This window comes from Labrus mixtus, chromosome 7, assembly GCF_963584025.1.
Source record: "Labrus mixtus chromosome 7, fLabMix1.1, whole genome shotgun sequence".
In the NCBI taxonomy this organism is placed as follows: Eukaryota; Metazoa; Chordata; class Actinopteri; order Labriformes; family Labridae; genus Labrus; species Labrus mixtus.
The window spans coordinates 12921514-12940531 of NC_083618.1; the positions used below are offsets into that span (position 1 = coordinate 12921514).

The 19018-nt window shown below is 39.9% G+C and overlaps 3 protein-coding genes across 4 annotated transcripts; all 3 read right to left on the minus strand.

The window, feature by feature from the left end:
• Window positions 1-2037: 2037 nt before the first annotated feature.
• Window positions 2038-5499, minus strand: hyal1 (hyaluronidase 1). Its single transcript, XM_061043045.1, has 4 exons — window positions 5366-5499; window positions 4097-5004; window positions 3903-3992; window positions 2038-2695 (listed from the first exon to the last, which is right to left on the minus strand). The coding sequence occupies exons 1-4, from the start codon at window positions 5415-5417 to the stop codon at window positions 2369-2371; spliced, it is 1377 nt and encodes a 458-aa protein (XP_060899028.1). The 5' UTR covers window positions 5418-5499; the 3' UTR covers window positions 2038-2368.
• A 598-nt stretch (window positions 5500-6097) lies between these two features.
• hyal2a (hyaluronidase 2a) lies at window positions 6098-11088 on the minus strand. Its single transcript, XM_061043046.1, has 4 exons — window positions 10579-11088; window positions 8917-9889; window positions 8298-8387; window positions 6098-7211 (listed from the first exon to the last, which is right to left on the minus strand). Exons 2-4 carry the CDS (start codon window positions 9844-9846, stop codon window positions 6816-6818), a joined length of 1416 nt encoding a protein of 471 aa, XP_060899029.1. The 5' UTR covers window positions 9847-9889; window positions 10579-11088; the 3' UTR covers window positions 6098-6815.
• A 4624-nt stretch (window positions 11089-15712) lies between these two features.
• Window positions 15713-19010, minus strand: tusc2a (tumor suppressor 2, mitochondrial calcium regulator a). 2 transcript variants are annotated; one of them, XM_061043047.1, is made up of 4 exons: window positions 18882-19010; window positions 17917-18154; window positions 16514-16634; window positions 15713-16428 (listed from the first exon to the last, which is right to left on the minus strand). In XM_061043047.1, exons 2-4 carry the CDS (start codon window positions 18063-18065, stop codon window positions 16363-16365), a joined length of 336 nt encoding a protein of 111 aa, XP_060899030.1. In that variant the 5' UTR covers window positions 18066-18154; window positions 18882-19010; the 3' UTR covers window positions 15713-16362. The 2 variants fall into 2 exon arrangements, with proteins under 2 accessions (XP_060899030.1, XP_060899032.1); XM_061043049.1 differs by lacking the exon at window positions 18882-19010 and adding an exon at window positions 18649-18849.
• Between the last annotated feature and the right edge of the window lie 8 nt (window positions 19011-19018).

Sequence of the window (19018 nt, forward strand, 5' to 3'; positions counted from 1 at the left end):
CAATTTGTCCTTGTTCTTTAAAAAACAATTGAGCTGTTTGTCTGCTTCGAGATGGTACAATCTCCTCTAAGACACACATTTTAAAAAGCACATGCAAGCTGAATATATATATATATATATATATACACATATATATATAGTCCAACAGCTTTTTTAAAAAAGGTCTCTATCTGCTCCTCATTTCCTCACAATCCAGAGAGTGATGATAAAGCCTGAGGTAGGAGACAGTGTGGCCTTATGGGAGTTCTGATTCCAGCCTCCTCTACCTCATGGGGAGCAGAGGAAGGAAATTATAATCAACAACACCCGTTTGGAGCAGAGGTGCCATCAGATAAGACGACATGTACATGCCTCTTGTAAATCAATCAAGGTCACCTCATGCTGCTCTGGTTCTACCTTATTGAGGGTTTAATTCATTGCTAACACTCCAGCTGCTGCAGAGTTGTGCAGAAAAGTTTTAACAATCTGAAATACTGAGTCAGATGTGTTTTTTTTTCCTCTGCAGTGGTTTTGCTCTACTTGTGATTACTTGCACTAACAGCTCTGACCTTCATGTCTCATTTCTGATTCCAGTTATCTGTCCCACAGCACCACCTGTTGGTTTCACATGAATATGTTTCAATGTCCAAGTTATTAAGTTTATGTAGTTTCAGTAAACATTAGAAATTCCCTCTAGATTTCAGAGGCAGAGGTATTCAGATCCTCTACTTTGGTAAAAGTAGCAAATAAATATACTCCATTGTAGGTGTATAGGTGCTGCATAGATAGCCTATATGAGTATTATTTGCTAAATGATTTTTTAAATCCATTTTGAATTACATTTATATGTATTGTTACTGATGAAGGAATTATTGAGCAGCTTTATAATGTGTAGAGCGGTTTTTAATTACTTTAAATACTGCTAAGTTTTTAATCCCTTGCAGAGCAGGCTCACCTTGTTCAAAGGCGATGTTCTCATTGCATCGCTGCAGGTTTGATGATTCCTGTTCTCTTCTTCATGCATGTCGACCCCACTCTCTCCTATCCATGTTTCCGGTCTCTCTTCAGCTGTACTGTCTAATAAAGGTGAAGGGCTAATAAAATGATGTTTTGCCAAATAGCATATAGAAATGATACTCAAGTTAAGTGCAAGAACCTGAAAATATACTCAAGTACAGTACCAGCACTGGTTGTCTTGGTCTCTTGGTTAAAGTATTTGAACCATAATGCCAGCATCAACAACAAAACCTTTGCGCATCCTTTCCATAAGACAACTGTAGGAGAGCAATGTGTCCATCAGAAACTTAGAGGTAAACTCCTGCACACTGTCTTACTTCCAAACAAAGATTTCGGTACTAGACCTTCATCAGGCAAACCTAAACATCATGTTACAGTTTTCCAGTACAGGGGCACTGATGGCCGAGTAGTAAGGTCGCGCCCAGTGTACGGAGGGTGTAGTCCTCCAAGCTGGCGGCCTAGTTTAAGACTGACCTGTGGCTCCTTTCATGCATGTCACACACCACTCTCTCACCAGATCTATACTCTATCCACTGTCATATCTGCAGACAAAAGCCTAACATACATTTTTAAAAGACACAGTACTGTGGGTACAGTAATGACTTCAGGAGTCCTCCTTCTCTCTCACTTAAACATCCAGGCTCAATTAATGTGCAATTTTCTGCTTTGAAAAGTTTGACTGTGTAATATAAAATGTCTTCACTTTCACTGAAAGTAAGTGGACTATAGGATTCAGGTTTCCACAGCTCATCACTGCAGGGTGCATGTTAGACCCTGATTAGCAAATATGCAAATATTAAAAATGTTTTTAAATCCTTCTCATACAGTAGATGCATGTTTTCACCTTACATTTAAATGAAAGGAAATAGAACCTTTCGTCCTTTAGCAGATAAATGTGAAATCATCCTTTCAGTGTTACACCCTGCACTTGGCTGATTCTGCACAGGGAAGTTTAAACATCCAGCAAAACTCATGTTTGTATGCATGGTGACTTTTGAAAGTGCATTTCATGAACTAGTACTGAGAGATTTGACACGTTCATTGAAAGACAAATTTATTATCAGACATAATTGGAATGTGAATGATTGTTTAGAAAAAATAAGGGGGGGTTTAAGGTGGGGGTTTAAAATGAATATTATCTCCCATATAAATTAAGGGAAACTATAAAAGTAATTAATTAGGTAAACACATCGGTCAAAGATTTGTTCATTTCCATTCACAGGAGACCTCATGCACTGATGCAGATAACTACCTCTGAGCCAAACAGCCCCAGCCCACCTCTGTATGGAGTCCTTTTAACACTTCTAACAGACTTTACTACTATTAATTAGAACAATACTTTCACTCGATTACCTCCATTTAGAAAAGTCATTTAAACCTGAGCCGGATTCGAGCAGCTCTTTCCGCCCCAGCCCTGGTAACACACACACTGGAACTCAGACTTCATGGACGTCAACGTGTGTGCTCTCGCCTGTCCGTACACTCTGTAGTTCTGCCCCCCCTCCAGTCTCTTCTCCGACACCACCTTCCACATGGCAGGATCGAGGTGGAGGTAGGCCCCTGAGTTCATGTTCTTTCTCTGGCATCTTCCCTGAGAGGAGCACAGGGTCTGACTGCAGAGAACGGCTGCTGCTGTTACATTCACCAAGTAAAGACCCAGGGTGTCATCAATGTAGGATTTGACGGCTTCACAGGTGGCCTAGGAGTAGGAAAGAAATCAGATACTGTTATAAATGGATGTTGCAAAGAATTACCAATGAAGAATTTACAAAATGTTATGCTTTCAGTATGTCTGAAAAGTGAAAAGTAACAAGTAAAGTTGGGGCCAGAGCTGATGCTCAAGTATTGTTTTGGGGATTTTAACAGCTCATTCCATTATGAAATATAGGATATATTTCCCAGCAGCTGACATGAATTTCGTCCTGTTAGGTTTCAGGAAATTATTAAACCTTTGTGGACAAAATTGGTTTGGAGAGAATCTTTAAGGAGGTGTTTTGGTCTTTTCTCTAGATTTACCAACAATGAAAAAAGATACAGAAAAATCAAAGTCATTCTTTAAAACAACATGAACTAAAGAAGAGGAAAGTAACACAATTTAAGAAGTTAAAAAAACTTCTACAAAAACTTATTTTTAAAAGGTCTTACTTTTTTTTTTAAAGTTAGTGTTAGCTTCAATTCAGATCCAACACCATGAAAACACGCCACATAGCTCTCATAGTTCAACCCCCTTTTTTCCTTGCACTTCATTGTTGGCTTTCATGGCCCTCATGAGGGTAATGTTTTAGACTGCTTCCTGTTTCTTAATTTCCAGTCCATCATGTGACTTACGAATCACCATGGCACCAATAAACCACAAGTGACACCATCTGAGAACAGTTATTGCAAAAAAACCTTTGAAGGTCTAAAATGAAAGGTTCGGTGTTACGTTTAAAATGTGTCGTCCTGTTTCTTAGGCTTCCATAAGTTAGTCGTTTCAGGTTTTTATCCTTCCAGCTAGTTATGATGACATGGTTTAGATTACTGGATCAGTAAGGGGAAAATGAAGAAACTTTTTTTTCACAAATGTCTGTGTGCTTAAGAGCTTTTCCTTTTTTTGTTGAGGAAGTTGAAAGACAATATATAACTAAGACAGCCAAAGTGAACGCAATAAAAAAAGAAATGACATGCTAGATTTCAAACAAAATTGGTCAATGTTATTATGTTGAAACTATTGCACTGCATTATACATGACAGCACATTTCACAAGGAGTCAGTTGTTTGGGTGTTGCGCTGAGAACAGGAAACATTTTTATTTCCCTTTAAGTTTGCAGATTTAAAAAGTTCCAGGAAAACTGAAGGTTGGTGAATTTTCTGCAATTTAACAAGCCAAATGAATGTGAGCATAGTAACTGATCAGTTGCCTCTACCTTTGATTTGGCAAAGGCATGATCACCCCAAAGCACCACCCCAGCAGATCCTAGAGCTGCACTCTCTCCAATGGTGTACACCAGGTGCTCCTGCAGGATGAAAAAACAGGTTAACACCAGAGCAATTGGTATAAACAGTAGAGTATGTAAAATAAGTAAGTAAAAAGTACAGATTTAAAGCCTCTGCTACTAACCTGAGAGAGGAAATCTAAGGTGTATGTGTAGACGACCCGAGCGTACGGGAACACAGGAGGTGTTGACGGAGCAGCCTGAGCTCCAGCTCTCATGGCCTCCAGGATGCGGTGGTGGGTGTACAGCAGCACTTCTCTGCCGAGCCCTCTCAGCTCCAGGCTGAGGTAGATGTCGGGATAAAGAGCGGAGGAGACATTCCACAACCACAGCAGCATGTCGTTTCTCTTTAACTCCACAGCAGGACACTCCCCAGTGTAGTTGGAGCTTTTCTCACTGTAGTAGTTGTAGCAGTTGGGGAAACCATAAAAACCCCACAGCCCATTCGGTCTCTCCTCCTGCCCCAGTTTCAGTGTTTCCTCCATAAATTTCCTCCCAGCTTTCTCAAACTCCACCCGAGCTGCAGCCTCTACCTGTGCAGGGCTCCAGTCAGGATGCTTAGCCCTCACTAGTGTTCTAGATCCCTCCCAGTACACCTGCTTACTATCCCAGTTTCTCTCCCATACAGGCCGCCAGCTCTCCCAGTCCACCACTCCCAGGCCCTGGAAATCCCTGTCAGGGATGAAGTTGTGGATGTCATCAGAAGCTGCTCTGAGGTGTTCTTCCAGACTGGCATTTTGTGGGACACCACCATTGATGGCTGTTTGGCCAGAGTATCTGGGATAGAGACCAAGCTTTTCAGCGTAGAAAATGGTTATGTTTTCTCCCATAAAAGTTTGGTTCTGGTTCTGGACAATGCTGAACGTGCCCAAGTCCAGGTCCACGCCATACTGAGACAGACAGCTGGCAGTGGGGGCGTTCCACACAGTGAGGAAAGGCACCTGGGAGAAAGAGGAGGATGCAAACTGCAGCCCTGACACGAGGCTGATCAGATTTATGAAAAGCAGCACCTTAAGGTGAAAGGAACTCATACCTGAAACAAAAAAAAAAAAAAGAGAAAACTGTGGATTGACGCTCACATCACTAAGCTATGTTGTCAAACTGGGAGAGATATTGTTAAATTGTTAGCAGCACCACAAGCATTGTTTTTGTTGGGTTGCTTTTTTATCTCAAGTTTTGAGGCAACAATAGTCTAAAAGATTCAAGTTTTTGTAGAAGTCAGCAATAATGTCAGTTTTGTACCAAACATATTTATTTTGTTTTTGATCGAGCGTGATTTTTCAGGTAACCAGTGTTGCTCTGCTGTACCGATACGGAATTGATGTTTCGACTACTTTGTTATTAAGAGTGAAATAAAGTGAAAACAATCAGTAATCGGTAGGTAAGTAACTTACCTTCGCAACAGCAGGATAGAGACCGTGATTTGGACTTTATGTGCAGGAACATCCAGCCAGAGTCTCATGATCTTCATGACAAACACGCAAAAAAGGGGGAAGGAACCAAAACAGAAGTGCGCTCTGTGATTTTTAACAACCAATCAAAAGCGGTCAAAACTTTCTTTAACAACCAATCAGAATTGCACAAAGAATTTCCAACAACCAATCAATGTAGACGTTCAAAGCTTACAATAAGCAGGATTTAAAGTCACAGGCAAGCTTCAACCTCGTCCCATCTGCATGTCCTTAACACAGATTTAAGCGTCTCTTAAAAATAAACACTGTAAAGTATAATTAAAAGTATTTCACTATAGAGACTTGACCTGGAAGAGAATTATAGTTTAACTCTTAACGACTGTAAAGAAAAAGCCGCAAAGAGCTCTTCTTCCTGCTCCAAATGTGATTGTATGTTATGCTAAACTCTTAAAAACGGTAAAAATAACTTTTGGCTTTACAGTACCCTGCAATTACATGGGGAGGGGGTATGAGGTCTGTGAGATGTGTCCCTCCCTGAGGACTGGAGGCTTTGACTCCCCTTAGTGGTCTGTGTTGACTCTGGAAAATGTATTGACTGTAAACAGCAAATCCACACCTGTATTGTCTGGAAACAAAACTGTAAGGTTACTTTAGCTGTCATTACATTTTTTGGGGTTCTTGAAATCTAAAAAAAAATAAAGGACAACAAAAGAGTTTTATTTCATTTACTTTATTTCATTTAAGAGCACAGAATTACAAGAGAGGCCACCGTGTGAGTTAGTGTGAAACATACAAAGTTTGTGCTTCTGGTGTCAAATATCTCCTGATTTACAGAAAAACATATTCTTTGAAAGTTAAGTAATGTAGAGAAAGCTAGTAGTCATTTTTTTGACACAAAGTAAGAAAATGTGTAAAACACCTACAAAATACATTCAAATAAATAGTAACACTGTAAATGCCTCCATAAAAACATCAGTTGTCGGAGAGCGCTCATGTTGAAAAAATGATCAGGCACTTCAGATATAATGTGAAAATCACCAGTTTTAAGTGCATCAATTCCACTTTCACTACGCAGCTCCTGACACACATCCGCTCACTTTTTCCCCACCAACAGAAGTGTTCACTCTTTGACAAACATGGAATATGACACCTTGGGAAACAGTGACTGAGAGGAAACTGGGAGAAAATTGTAAACAAGGTCATTTCCAGCGAGTCCTCCAATGTTTAAAAATGAATTAAAAGTGTATAAACAAATATAACTTTGTAATCTCCACAGTGTTTCCTTTAAAGTTTCACTTTGTGTCATCCATTTAAAGCAATAACAAGAGGAAAACAACACCACCCACTCTAAAAAATTCCCACATATTGTTGGCTGGTGCGCTCCATTAAGACACACACACTGCAGCTTCATGGCTACAGTATTCATATTGAATTAACATAGGAGCAGAGAGGTTATCAGTAAGATAACACACAGCAAAGGTGATAAGACGAGAGTTTTGGATGCACCCCCTTTTTGATGTAAAGGGTCTATCTGGTTGCAGCCCTCTCCCTCGTAGCCTTTGTAACACTGACACTGAAACTCAACGTGAAAACTCTTCCTCTCTTCTTCACTGAGCTCACCGCTGACCGTCTGCCGGCCGCTCTGGCTGCTGATGCTATGGGTGAAGGGGTTCAGATGCAAGTAAACATCACTGTCTGGGTTTCTGCGCAGACAGCGTCCATGAGAGGCACACAAGGTCTGGCTGCATAACTCTGCTGCCGTGGAGACGTTGACGAGGTATTTACCCAGCGGACCCCGCATATACACGTCCAGGTCAATGCAGCTGTTCTGAAGGGGGGGAAAACAACACAGTCATCACTCACCTGGAGGCCAAGACTCACAATAAGACAGACAATGAAAACACTTTAATCATGTTTATCCTGACGGTGAGGTCAAAGGATGTGTGGGAACTCCATCAGCTTTCTTCTAGAATAATCAGCAATGGGAGAGTGTTTGAGATCCTCACAGGTATCAATCATAAAAATTACAGTAATGTCTGATGTCAACAGATTAGTATGATTTCCTTAAGATTTTTTTTTTAATATAAAAATGCGTCTCCCCCTTCTATTCTCTTTTATTTCTGATTTCGGAAAAATGTCTTTGCATTAATGATACAAATGCTATATTCATAATTAAGAAAAATCCTACATCTTTATCTGTATGACACCTTTACATCCAGTTTAAAATGTGTTGATTAATCATAAATTAAGACATTTTTAGGAAGAAAACATGTACATGTATTTTCACTGCAATCCATAACCATTTCAGGTGGATATATTCTATTTTGATATCATAAACATTTAAAATTTATAAAATGGATCAAATGTTTCACCAATCATGTGCATAATAAGGACCCTTTTTCTCCCTTCAAATGACCTAGTTGAAATGCTGCTGCAGAACTCAACATTTGTTTGTCATTACTGTCGCAGAAGAAAGAGATCCATCTAATGAATGCAAATGTGTGGTTGGTTACTTACTGATGACGGGCGCAAATGCAAATAAACGGAAAAACCCATTTTCCATTATTTTCTTCAGTTTGAACGACTGCAAGATATGCACTGCAAATAAGTAGCACACATGCAGGAAATGGTTCCTCGTTAAGATTAAGCTGAATTTCTTCTCTTCTTTCTTATTTCTTCTGCCTTTATTCAGCCTTAATGTGACTGCAAATAAACCTTCACAAACAAACAATCTCCTGTGTGTCTGAAGATGTCCATGTGAGTCACATACACCCCTGAGGAGTGGCTGTTATCAAATGACTGCACACGTGACAGACAAGAGCAGCAGGTCGCTACCACATGATCGTGTCAGATTTGTGAGGTGTGTCTCAGTGATTTAAGGTTTGTTTCATAATTAGCACAAGTAAATTCTTACTTTGCTGCTTGCATAAGCTGCATCTCCCCACAGGATGATCCCAGCTGCTCCCAGAGCCACGCTCTCCCCGATAGTGGACACGAGGTCAGTCTGTAAAAAGATGAGACAGCCCTTTAACCATATCACATTTACTCTAATACATTACTAAGACTAAAGGTCAAGCCCAGGGAAAATAAACAGTTAAAGAGCACTATATATCTGGGTCAAAATGTTATTGCTACTGTAAGTGAGGCCCAGCAGCAGCTCTTATCTGTTTACTCTCCCAGGAGGAAACGGTCTATAGGTTGTTAGCAGGGTTTTCAACTTGACCAACACCCATCCTGCCCACTTTGCACAAATGAGAGGTGTACGGGGGAGTCCATCTGGTACCAGAACAGGAAAGGAATGTGGCTGCGATAAGGAAAAGCTGAGCGTTACAGTTACATAGAGCATGCACTGATCAGAGACAAAGTGGTGAATGAGATACAGTGTGAGAGTTAATCTTGGAACAAAAAAACTCTTCCAAAAAGGTAACATGACACTGCACAGGAACACATTAGTAAAAAAAAAAAAAAACAACAACTGGTAGAGAGAAAAAAGAAAAAAAGTACTGGCAGTGTTACTACGGTTAAAGCGTCACCTCTGTCAGCTGTTCCAGGGAGTTGGCGTAGGTGGGGCGGGTGTACACAAAGACCGGACGTGCCAAGCCATCACCCGACGATGCCAAACGCATCCCCTCCTTCACCCGGTTGCGGACAAACTGGCGTCCGGAGGTGGAGGAACGTAGCACAGTGCTCATGTAGATGGAGGGGAAGAGGGCAGTGCTCTCCGTCCACAACCATTTCAGCTTTTCATTGCGGGCCACCTCGACATCCGGACAGCGACCGGTGTAGTTCTCCAAAGTGCGCCTATAGTCGTGGTTGTAGCAGTCAGGGAACAGGTAGAAACCCCAGAGCTGGTTGGGCCTCAGGCTCTTGGCTTGCTTCAGTGTCTCCAGCATGAACTTCCTGGCAGACATCTCAAACTCCTGCTGGGCTACTTTTGCCACCTGATCTGGAGGCCATGTTGGGTTCTTCTGACGCACCATCTCACGAGAGTGTCTGCGGTAAACATCTTTAGTTTCCCAGTTTCGTATCCAGAGCGGGCGCCACTCCTCCCAGTCAATAACAGCCAGACCCTTGGCCTTTGGTTCACGTATATACTTCATAACTCCCTCTGGCATTTTCTCCAGGTGCTGTGCTAGACTGGCCCCCTGTGGTAGCCCTCCGTTCACCGGTGTTTCATCCAGATTAAAGTGAGGGTACAGGCCCAGGCGCTCCTTGTAGAAGATGGTGAGGTTCTGTCTAACAAAGCCCTCAGTGGGTGAGGCCACAATCTGGAAGTGGTCCAGCTGAAAGCGAACGCCATACCGCGGGACACAGTCCTCAGTCGGGGCGTTCCAAGCCAAGAGCAGAGGCTTTTGTGAATACAGTGGCCATCTCGTGGGTTTGAGTCCTGAGGCACAGAGGCGGTCCCACAGAAGAGCAATCAGCAGCAGCACTTTCCAGTCAGGCAAAGTCCAGTGCAACATGTCTTCAGTTGTGGATCGACAGAGGGGACCGTCACGCTCTGCTCTGAAAGTCAGAGGAAATCAAACTTTTGAAATTGACATTTTTTTGTTTGCAATTCAAAATGTTGCTGTCCCAAGTACATTAATAATGAAGTCTATTATTCAAAAAGAAATTCAAAACCATTGTGAATTGTGCTGTGCTTTTTGAGCATAAAGGGATTTTGTTAGACTGTAATACAATGAGTAATGCAACAATCACAAACCAAGAGGAATCTTAGATATCTACAGCAACTCTACAACAATCTCTAGGTTTTTATTGTATGATTTCTCCAAAGCCCTTCGGTAATTTGTATTCAGGAAGAAATCACATTCACTCTGTCGCTCTGTCATTCACAAGGGAAGTGACATTTAGTTTTTTCGGTTAACTTTTCTATTCATTGTTGGTATCAGCAATGCTTTAAAAGGTCAGAAAATACATTTATAATTTAACTTTAGATTTTTATTGTTAGGCTACATAAAATAACTAAAATAATAGTAGTTTGAAAATATAAAGTTTATGTCATAATTTAGCCTACATGAAGTAGCCCATCTGCCCACGTTGGACTTCAAGATCTTACTCTCGCTCTCTCTCTGTCTCTTACAAACTAGTTTACAAACTGACTTCAATTTAAGACAGTTTCGAGCAATGAATGAGCAGCTGGTCAATCCAACTGCGAAAGGTAAATTCATGACATTGCAGCCGGACAAACTTACCTTTGCTGGCAGGCTGAGGAAGCATTCCCAAAAACCAAGCCTGCTCCTCCAAGCAGCGTCCTTTTTTTCTGAAGGCAGCTGCCTCAAAACAAATAGGAAATATTCAAAATAAACATAGCTTTAGGGTAAGGAAAATGACGACGGGGTGAATTCACAAAGGCATGAGTTCCTGGTAAGTCTCTTTGAAGTTCCGCTCTCGGACAGCAAGCGGTCGGTAAAATGAAGAGAAGTGAAGTTGCCCCCTGCGATGTTGTCAGTTGCCGCTTGCCTGCCCCGAGTGCCAAACCACTTTTAGGATGTTCCATTCAGACTCGGAAAAGGGGGGAGCTGCGAAACAAAACGAGCATCCTAACAACTCTGTCGCCGTGTCTAATGGGCTACAACGACGTCTTTCTTCTCCATAAACCTACACGCAACTTTGAGACTAAGCTTTATTATAGTTGATAGCGTTGTCTAAGCAAATTTCCGATTCCCCGGTACAGCGCTGAATGAATCCGTCCAAAAAGTTTGCTACCACCACCTCCGCTCTGAAACAGATACAGTGTAAGCAGCAGTGACAAGATTCATAAAAGGTCAGAGCGGGCCAGTGTGCCACATCCCTATAAATAAGATCAAGCCCACAAGTGATCACTGTATTTGCCGCCTATACAAACCACCGAAGAAGAAGAAATGACCACTGTTTTCATGTGACCTTTCAGCTGCATTTCCATCAGATACACTGTAGCTTTTAATGACACTCAATGGAAATGATGTGAAAAACTTCTGGTTTAAAATATGAGGCCATAAAACTTGCATTGATGTAAATAACTTCTCTATATTAATAAGCTCTAATAAAGAACTACAAACTAACAAAGAGATTTGAAAAATTATTAGTAATAAACAATAAACTCTAAAAAATCTCTTCTGCAACCCACTGTGCGGATGTGATTCGATCTTTGATTGGCAGAATCCAAATAAGTATAGGACACTTAAAAACCCAACCACCATCTTTAGTATGAAGTAAACCAAAATATCACATATTATGATAGGCTATATTTCAACCACTACAGAGTATTCATGTAGGTTAACTACAAACAGTGCGGAAAGGACAATAGCAAAGTTTTAATTTACAGTGGTTATAGTTTTGTTTTGTAAAATTAGCAATCTAAAAAGCAGTAGTGTATAGCTTGACAGGGTTAAACAAATGTTACTGCTTTTGTTTTTTTAAGTGTTTATCAATGCATTTTATTCCACAAAATTACCATATTGGAATATGGTTCATCACACCCTGCAACATTTATATCGGCCTCTAAAAGACATTTTAGGATAAAGTAGTGCAAAGGGGTAGAACCAGTACCAACAAAATCTCTATTAAGTGAATGCACTCGAATGCATGTTTGCATTACACACTGTCCAGTCCAACAAATACTTCTTACTCATATTGTTGCATCAGTCACTTAACAGTGTGCGATAAGTACAATTCAGAAAACTTGATGTACTTTTACATTTCCGTGTTACTACTTGACTGAAGGGTTTTAATGTTTTTTTTCCACTAATGCTCTGATCACACTTCAGACAGCGGGCACTAGGCATCTGGCATGCAGATGTCACTGCCGCCTGAGGCATGTGATGACAGCCTCTGGCAGTGGCTCAGGGAAGTAGCAAAGTACCACATGCTGTCATGTTGCCAAGTGCAGCAGATAGGATGGTGCAGAGCCATGGTTAGGCACGCAGGATAAATGGCCATGGGGGAAAAGGCTAGAGGCCATGCTCTGACACATAATTTACCAAATTTAACAACCTGTTCTCATACTCTAAAGGACCGTGAAAAGTAATCTGAGTGTGAACAGCTGCAAAAGTGTCTCTCTCATCACTAAAATAACTTCTTCCTAGCAGTTGATGAGTGAGTTTAAAAGAAAGGTGTTCGTCTAAAAGTTTCCTTTGCGTATACATGTGAGCTGGAAGAAGGCTGTGCACATGATTGGGGTGAGGAAGGGGCCTGGAAGTGAGATGATTTCCTGTGTCAGAATCCCTTCTGCTGTTTGTTTTTCAAGCTTTGCTGACTCACATCACCATGTCATCAGTTTTTTTCTCTTTTTTCTCTCGACCCAATCTGCCTATGTGTGTGTTTAAGGAAAAAGTAGAGAGTAAGTGAATGAATAGGGAGGGAGATGAATAGAGGACCGGTCTGGTTTCCCTCCAGCTTCCCTTTGACCTCTGGCTCCTGAACGTTGCATCAGCAGAAGTGAAGGACCTTCAGGAAGCAAAAAACAATGGCAAGGAAACTGGAAACACACCCTGCCACATTAACATTGTGTCCCATGAATTTGTGATGCATTTGTGTAATCACGTGAATCAGTGAACTGAGGCAAAGGGAATTTTGGTTTACATTTGGGATTAACCTTAATGACCGTATAGGTAGGCTACCTTCTTTGGATTCTCATGAACACAACATCAAATGACCCAATTTACTTGAATTTGGCATTTACGTATTTCCTATACAAATGGCTATGCACAATTTAGACACGATTGCCCTCTGACCTTATGCTCAAGTTTAGGTTTTTTTTCATATTTTTAGCCTTTTCCAGTTTTACAAGTCTTATAAACCTGGGGAATCTGACAAATCTTTGTTATTTCACCCCTTACCCACTGATAAAAAAAATGAAAGCAAATGTTAGGCTACCTTTAAACCAAAAGCAAACATCTAATAACACTGTACCAGCTAACAATACCATTCGGTAATTATTATAATGTCCTAAGCTCACTGGCTGGTTAACAATAAATTCCTTGCTTGCTTTACATTTCTAGCTTAAACTACCAATAGCTAACATTAAAATCCTAGCTGCCTTTACATTCCTCACCTATTAGCTAGCTAACATTAAATTCCTGGTTTAGATTTCCATTACCTTGATAATTTTAAATTGAAGGTTAATATTATCTTTACCTAGCTATGGTCAAATTCATAGCCACCATTACCATCAGCTAACTAGCTGTTTCTATACAACTTAAGCACAACATACCGGGCAATGTAACACTATTAAATTGCAGTTGTAGCCAAGAAATGCTCCTATTAATAACTGTTTAAGGTAGTTAATGGGTTATCAAATAACTTGAACACCTTCTATTGTGACTTTGGTAAAATGAATTGCCTTTCCAGCTCCTGACCAGTTACAAAATTATAAAATAATAGTGTTGGTAAACTCTCAGTTAATATAATAGCAAATGTAGAATATATCAGTAAAATATTTGAGTTTTCCAACAAGCTTGACCTAGATAGAAAACTGTCTGTGTGAATTTTGGCGTCAAAATATTATGTAATATAATCAGGGTCAAAACTGCTTAGCCTACTGGTACACAGATTTCACAGCAGTTTGAAATCATATAATAATATAATTCTGGAAAATTATGATTATTATAATGCAACACATATCCACTAAGCATGATTATTTTCCTTTACTATAATCACACTATACAAAAAGTGACATAATCCTAACATAACAGTACATTTAGATGAATCAGGGGATCCTGAGAAAACAATGAAGACTACTTCTGTTTTGTGTTTAAGTCAAAGCATGTTTTAGTGTTTTAAGGGCTGCTGATCATTTATAATGACTACCTCTCTGAGCTGTGGTCACATGGACAGCTTCTCTCTCTTGCATACATCACAGAACATATTGTACAGATCAGAACAGCAGTGTCAAACGCATTGAGTTCATACATTTTTGTGGCCGTACAAGAGAGAGTTAATTCTTATAACGCAGGCTGGACTGTTCTGAAAACATCAAAGAGCAGTGGAGAGGAAGAACATCAAAGTGACTGACCTCTGGCCCAAAAACACTCCCGACCACATTCCACACAATTACAGACACCAGAGAATGCCTGCAAAGGAAGCCCTTCCCATTTATAGTGGGGATTTTTCAAAAAAAGATGTGTACATTGCCATTACAGTTTGATAATGCGCCAGCTGGGAGCAGAAGCCTTAACGGGATATGATTTGAGTTCACCATTTAATCATATCTTCAGCCTTTTTGTCAAGTCTAACAGCAATGGATTATCATTAGAGTAGAGGGAAACTTTTTTTTTTTTTTTTTTAAATATAGACAAGTCCATTAACACATTTCCTTGCCTTACCTTACATTTCATGGAACTGTTAATTATTTTAATTTCAATATAATGTCTGCAGAAGATCTTCATCTTGACCCAGTTTAGTTTATTAGTTTATTTGAATTAGGGACAGTGTACAAGATGACATTAGTCTCAGAAGAGAAAAGATGCTTTGTACCTGATTTAGGTGACTAGCTCATTTCCATCTGTTGTCCCCAGGCAGGTGATGGCAATTGAGAAATGAGTTGAGAAATAACTAGAAAAAAATTAAATGAAATCTGTGTTGCAAACAGCAGGCTTACAATTCAGCAATGTAGACAGAACTCCAAGAAAGGCAGTAAGGGCAACCTTATTATGCTCTCAGCTGCAATGGAAGTGACCACCTGATTCAGTCACAACTTGTCCATTCCCTTTTAGTAAACTCAAATCAGCGCAGTGCAGTGGACACATATAGTTTTTAGTAGTTTTTAATAACCAAGATTCTCTCTAAACAACATTTTTGAGGAATAGTTGAGCATTTTGAGAAATATATTTAATATCATAAGTCAAAAGATGAATCACAATATTGTCTTTGAATTCAATATGAAGCAACTGTTATCAGCTAGCTAAAGACAAAAAAATAAAACAAAAACACAAATGAATTAGTATTGAATTTAAAATTTACTCATGGGATATGAGAAAATGTTTCTTCATATATGAACTATGCTATCAGTTGACATCCTAAGCGGGGTGGCACAATAGTTTATTATTGAGTATTGTTTACTGTTATGAGTATATAGATCTTGGGGTGCCAGTGGCCTAGTTTGTGCGCACCATGTACAGAGGCTGTAGTCCTTGAAGCGGGTGGCCCGGGTTCAAATCTGACCTGTGGCTCCTTCACCGCTTGTCATTTCCAACTCTCTCTTATCCCGTTTTCTGACTCTATCTATCCTGTCTCTCCAGTAAAGGTCTCCATAAAAAGCCCTCAAAGAGGGTTCTTTTCCCAGGACATGCCTCACTGGTAATAAGCAGCCATAAGCAACATAATAAGAGAGTGTCTTGACTCAAGGTATTCAGCTCAGTTACCATTTATTCAAGTATTTCCAACTAAGAAGTCTGAAATTATTTACAGTGCATTATGTTCACTAGTGCAGGTCTGAGCTTCGGTAACTGAGACAGACTCAGACGTGACAATACAGAACATGACCATATATACAATACATTTCACAACCCTTCATAATTCTACCCTGTGAGTACATCTTCAATCCTTCTCACACACTCACTTAAACAAACCAAAAGTGCACACATGTACACATACGAGGGCACATACAGTTTCACTCTATGTCTCACAGAAGGCATATACCATTAAAGCCTTTTCACATCAAGGATGTTTTTCCCTGCAAAAGACTTACAAGAGAAATACGGTTTCTCTACGACTGCATACATATCAGCTGGGTAGTGGAAACACCACCTGTACCATCAGTAGGATTGTGAATATCAAATTAGGGTTTTTGTGACCAGGGCATCCTCTGACCACAGTTGAATTCAAATGTAAAACATTTCATTCAATATATCAGTTTAATGTGCCAGTTTGAATTATCCATCTTCTCTCATAGCCATGGTCCTAGTCTTGACTGCGATGCATGTAGACCAGAACAAGACTTTCCTTTGAGATGTGGACCTGTGGCTGCACTTTATAATTTAGAAGTCCTGTGCTACTTTTCACACCTCACAGAGCACAATGGGGAAATCTACATGAATACAGGGGTGGTCCAGCTTCACAATGCCCTGAAAAATAAAACAAACAAAATTCAGACTGAAAAATCATTCCAAATATCCTTCAACCAAAATTTGCAATGTGGCGAATGTTTACCTGTGGGATCAGATTTTTCTGGATCCTCTTCAACTTGGACTTTTTTCTGCCATTTTTTGTTACCACCGTCTCTTCATAGAATTCATGGGCGAGGTCGCCATCCTCGTCATAGTACAAAGAGCTGCAAACAGAGCAAGCATCAGTCTAAAACTGCATGTCCATGTTAATACAATGCTTTGTAAACAAGTATTATTATATATATTCTCACTAACCCATAATGGTATAAGTTTAATTTGCAGAGGTTTTGATATTCCTACCACTGTATGATGCACTAAGCTTGTAGCACTTAAAGCTCTAACAAAGAGCTATAAATGTTTTCATAATTCAAACTTCTTACTAGATGATTTTGGATGTGTCTACCTGAGCTGCATGTTTTATCTGTTTATCTAATTTGCCCTGCTTTAGAGGAAGAAAGTTATTGAATTCAAAGCAACATGACAAAAGAATGGGTATATTTTAAACTAAGTGCTCCCACAGTTTCAGACATCAATTCACTTTTGTGTCTTCAAGTCAATGCTAGTCAGCGATTTAGTCTTTTTCCGGAGTCTTAGTTGGTGACACACTCTCTTTTATTTATCTTTCTTCATCAATCATCAAACTCCATTTTTAGCTTTCCTCCTCGTCTGTTTCTTCTCCTCTGCCATCACATCCAAACTGAGAATAGTGAGCTTAAGACCGTCTATTCCCTTATGAGGATATCTGCCAGAAAGTAATGAAGTGTGATGTTCTTCTTGGGGGAGATTATACCAATTTATCCTAAATAACTGTGTGCAAGACAGGAAAACCAAAGGGAAAGAAAGAGACATGTTTTTCTTCCTGAAACCGGTCAAATACCTTCAAAATTATTTTAAAGCTGTTAGCTGTTTGAAGCTAAAGACTTGTTTTAATTGATATTATCTTAATCCAATGTGAGATCAATGTATACAACTGAGAAAAGCTTTTTGTTGGGACCTAATTTTCATCGAAAAGTAATTCTTACAAAGTCTGTTTCTGGTTACCTCTATACTCTCTAGAAACACATAGATCTGCTAAAAATAACAAGTGATATTTTGTTTGGGGCACTCTAATGGCCTTGGGGTTGGGAAGCTATTTTTGTTTAATGGATTAACCTCAGTGTCCCCAATACCATCCAGCCTCACACTTTACCTCATTTCAGTTTTTTTCTTATTTGTCTATTTCCCTCTGCCCGCATTTAGTGCATGTCTCTACTTTTAGCTACATGGAGGCATAAATGGCCCCTTTGTATATGGCTATTCGGTTTTTTTTACACTTGGATACCTAAAATTTAAAACACAGATGTCTCAAGGCCATAATCAATCCATAGAAACTAGCTATACTAGGAAAAGGTAAGAAACCAGTTTTAGGTGAGCCCAACCTTTTCTATCTTTGGATGTATTATTTACCTCCTTCTGGTAAAAACAAACGGTGTTGCATTTCTGGAGCCTTTGAGACGGGCCACAGACTGCTCATTTCCATCACTAGGTGAATCCCCTCCAGCTCCACTGCCTGAGAAAGGCCAGACTCCTTTGGCTTTGGATCCACTTCCTCCCATCCTCAGAGATAAGGCATAGTTAGTTCACAGTTGAAACTGTCCACCAGGTTTGCTCCCAGATGCTCTCAATTCCTCTCCAAAGCCAGGATCTGAAAAGGCAAATGTGCATAATAAAAGGACAAATTCACAATCAAACTTTCTCTGCCTGCTGGTTGTGTATAGTTGAGAGTGCTTGTTTAAAATCCTTGCATACTATACAATGCAAAAGTGTAATTAGAGATACGATAAGTACACATTCATGATATTGTCAATGTCATCAGTAGCAGTATTACTCTAATAAAGATGTGTTTATGCTTCTGACATGCAGCTAATCAATGATGCTAACACAAGAACTGCTGCCTAACTCAACTTCGATGCAAGTCCCGCAAATGATAAAGAAAAACAACTCACTAAAATGACATTTAATGTATTAAAGGCTATTAAATTGAGACTGTAACTTCAAATTATACTGTTTACTTAACGGGAAGCTAAAAAAAAAAAAAAAAAAAAGGCCATACAATTAAGGTTATCCAGCAGCAACATTGGTAACATTAACTTAGAAACACAATACAGCACATACCGACTGTTTCACATAAGAACCCACCTGCAGTTCTGCACAGGTTTGTAGTAATACCTCTCTAAAGGTACCTGCATATTTAGGTGGGTTATCTGTTAGCCTGTTAGCTTCCGCCGCTGACGCAGGTTAGCTGTGGAGGCTAAATGATGAGCAGCTAGCTTGACGAAGCAGAGCTTTGTCGACACGTAAACACGGGATTATCTTCACCCTACATGGATTGGAATGATCCTAGCAAAACGCACTTCTGGTTAATATCCTACCTTTTCACAAACGATCATATGGTCACGTCCGGACATAACTTTAACCACACCAGCTACGTTGGGCTACAGTTTGCTGTTTTGGTCTTTGAGCGGATCAGCTGATGTGACTGACAGACCAGTCACTTAAAGGAAACAGT